Raw genomic sequence first — 2937 nt, forward strand, 5'->3', positions numbered from 1 at the left:
GGTTTTCGACTCCGACGAAGGATTGTTAATAAATCTCAATGCGTCGCGCCCGACTCTCGCTTCCATCCTGCTTCCTACNGCCCTGTCTGCTGCGGCTGTGCTGTGATTACTCGCAAAATGGATACTGCCGTAGGTATTTGCCTCAGTCTGCAGGTGACTCGCTAACTGTGACTAGGACGCCCTCCGTGTAATCTACGAGCTCAGCGTGCGGGCTCTGCGCGCGCACCGGGAGCAACAAAAGCACATCGATGAGCATCGAAACCTCCAAGAGGCGTTGCAGCAAACCACCTCNGACCTGGAAGAGACGGTCGACTTGGCTGGTCTTCTCTACGAGACCAATCAGCGGATGGGAACGGTGATTGACTATCTGTTGAAGGAGCGGGGGACAGCCTCGACCGGAGAATCCGATTCCTTTGAGATCGTGCTGAACCGTGTGCTTAACCAGGTTGAGAGCACCGAAGGAGATCGAACGGGTGGGACTAAGCCTCCGACCCCAGCAGGGGATGTCACCATGGCCGAGAATCCTGCATCAACGGGGGATTCTCCCGGGGCCACAGGAGAGCAGCTGTGGAACAAGCCTGGTCAAGGGGAGTCATTTTCCGCGACTGGGCGCCGATAGAAGGGGGCTCGGATTGACCTGTTGTTAGTGAGCTGTTGTGAATGGGCTGTTGTTAGTGGGCTGTTTCAATCGTCTTCTGGTCATCATGGATTCCTTCCCGGTGACTTCCCCGATTGANGCTCTAATGCCCATCGAGAGTCATTGCCAGTAGATGTAGATGTCCAATTCTGTCCAAGACGTCAGCCCTACTAGGTTCTATATGTACCTACGTTGTTCTCCCCAAATGAAGGCTTCCCCAGCAGAGATTTTGCCTTTGTTCGCCTGATCAACCACGTTTTGTCTGCCTTAATCACAGTGTCCTGCATTGATTCATCATTAATATGTCGTCCATTAGCTACCTCCGGCGCTCACCGTCCATGGGGAGTGAGCCCGAGACGGAAAGCACGACCGATTTCTCGTCAGAAAGCAGCTACAACCTGTCCGAAAGCAGTGGCGACCGCGACTTTGTGGTGTCCGATGGGACATTGTCGCGACGTTCATTCAGTGACTACTCAGCCGAGGACGGTATAAGCAACAACGCCGATGACATATCTATAGAAAGCGTAAACGTTTGCTCTGTCCCTTAAGATACACCCAAACACTCCGCGCTGACCTGAGCCAGGCTCATATCCACCGCGTAAGGCCGATCAAAGTCTTGGCGAAGAGATCGGCCAATCGCAACGGACGGGCTGCGACCCAATATCTAGTCCTATGGTATTCCTGGGAAGACACGGATAGAATTGCTGGTCCTATTGAGCGAGGTGTGCCTACGGGTCAGTCTGGTGGGTGGTCTTCTTATGCATAGTCTGCAGTATTGTTCTTTCCCGTATCCCGTTCTTTCCCATATCTCCACTCTTTTCTGTCGACGGAGCGACAACTAAATACACATTCAGCCTTCTCGAGAAGGAAATGAAATCAAACCCGGAAGACCGACAGAATATCCGTAGTGTAGCCGGACTGCTCGATAGCAGTATCGGGAAGCCCTAGTAACGTCATAGCCGTCGCTTCTTGCGCTGCGGCGCCGGTTCCACAAAATGCACCCGCCGTTTGGTCATCGTCACGCAGTAGCAGGACCGCCGCGGCGGCCAGCGGTCATCCTGGTGGTCCGGTCGCCCAAACACGGCCTCCGCCTGTTGATCGTGCAGCAACTGTCGTATGGTCTTCGGAAAGCCGCCAATCGGACGCTGCAGTACCGGGCTGGCGAGCGCGATCGTGACCTCTTCGTCCAAGCTCGGCACCGACAGCGTCACCTGTTTGCGGTAATAGCCGCAGAGCGGACACCCATCGTCGTCATCCACTCGACCCAACGGGTGACCCCGGCCACTGTAGAAGCGCGCCCCCGGAAATTCGACCAGCACCCGATCCACGATCCGTCGGGACTGCGTCCGCGCACATAGAATCGACCCATGCAGGCGATACTGACCGTCAGCCCGCGATGGGGGAGCATCCAGCTCGAAGAAAAAGCACGTGGCCAACACCGCTCGCACGAGCTCATCAGGTACGGTGAAGGGAAGCGCCGCCAGCTCCTCCAGCTTGCCCACGTCATCCAGCCGCGGGAGATCCCCGTCTAGGGCATGGTCGAGGCGGATGGTGTTCGATCGCAGGGAGGATGGAACGTGCACCCGCCCCTCGCGGTAGGCCTCCATGCCATCCATGCACGGCGACGAATTATATGCACGCCAGAGCCGCACCGGCCCCCAGCCAGCGGGAAACCGTCGGCCCGGTGGATCGCCCGTGCCCTCCGTGCCGGGGGTGTACCCCGTTCCGACGCTGACGAGCAGATCATGGGTGCGCCGCGAGGGCCAGATCGTCCGGCACTCCTCCTGAGCGATGCCCATGGGATTGTTGGCTCGGACGCCGCCATCCTGCAAGGTGCCCCAAGCTGGGAGGTCCTTGGGCCGAAAGAAGCTATTTCGGTCAGATCATCGATCCCTGAGTCATCGGGAATACATACCATGGCGCAGCAACACTACCGCCAACGCTATGCTCGGTCAGTCCACGATCTGAACCGCTGGTGTGAAACGTTGGGAACGAGGAAAACCTACACGTCCTGCAACCGGGGGTTTTGTGTCCCGCAGTCCACCTGCACCACCTCGTACGGCAGCTTCTCCGATCTGGATCCTACGCCGCGGTAATTNGGAAAGAGGATGGGCTTGCCGTCGGACGTTCGGCTCGCCACAACACCGACACGAGTCCCCATCGGGTCCAAGGCCGGGACATCGAAGAGTCGCAGGGTGGGGGGCAACAGCTCGTTGAGGGTGCGGTCCAGGCGGTTGGTGTCATAGTATCCATCTTTCAAGATGCCGACGACGGGCGACAGCCAAGACCAGAGGCTGGAG

The 2937-nt window shown here is 57.8% G+C and overlaps 4 protein-coding genes across 4 annotated transcripts in view; 2 read left to right on the plus strand and 2 right to left on the minus strand.

Annotated features, from left to right (window-relative positions):
* ASPSYDRAFT_52294 (uncharacterized protein) overlaps nucleotides 1–35 on the minus strand; it is an 810-nt gene extending 775 nt beyond the window's left edge. Inside the window, exon 1 of the mRNA XM_040848464.1 lies at nucleotides 1–35. This exon is cut by the window's left edge and continues 775 nt beyond it. The gene's annotated coding sequence lies outside the window, so the exon portion shown is untranslated.
* An 82-nt stretch (nucleotides 36–117) lies between these two features.
* On the plus strand, nucleotides 118–619 carry ASPSYDRAFT_37517 (uncharacterized protein; the record flags this gene model as incomplete). Its single annotated transcript, XM_040845545.1, has 2 exons — nucleotides 118–129; nucleotides 176–619. 2 exons carry the CDS (start codon nucleotides 118–120, stop codon nucleotides 617–619), a joined length of 456 nt encoding a protein of 151 aa, XP_040696134.1.
* Nucleotides 620–779: 160 nt separating this feature from the next.
* ASPSYDRAFT_713488 (uncharacterized protein) lies at nucleotides 780–1551 on the plus strand. The gene is made up of 3 exons (XM_040850574.1): nucleotides 780–1161; nucleotides 1221–1380; nucleotides 1492–1551. Exons 1-3 carry the CDS (start codon nucleotides 940–942, stop codon nucleotides 1509–1511), a joined length of 402 nt encoding a protein of 133 aa, XP_040696135.1. The 5' UTR covers nucleotides 780–939; the 3' UTR covers nucleotides 1512–1551.
* On the minus strand, nucleotides 1268–2937 carry ASPSYDRAFT_713570 (patatin-like phospholipase family protein). Its single transcript, XM_040850575.1, has 3 exons — nucleotides 2644–2937; nucleotides 2553–2579; nucleotides 1268–2506 (listed from the first exon to the last, which is right to left on the minus strand). The coding sequence occupies exons 1-3, from the start codon at nucleotides 2796–2798 to the stop codon at nucleotides 1591–1593; spliced, it is 1098 nt and encodes a 365-aa protein (XP_040696136.1). The 5' UTR covers nucleotides 2799–2937; the 3' UTR covers nucleotides 1268–1590.

Source organism: Aspergillus sydowii (genome assembly GCF_001890705.1).
Source record: "Aspergillus sydowii CBS 593.65 unplaced genomic scaffold ASPSYscaffold_22, whole genome shotgun sequence".
NCBI lineage: Eukaryota > Fungi > Ascomycota > Eurotiomycetes > Eurotiales > Aspergillaceae > Aspergillus > Aspergillus sydowii.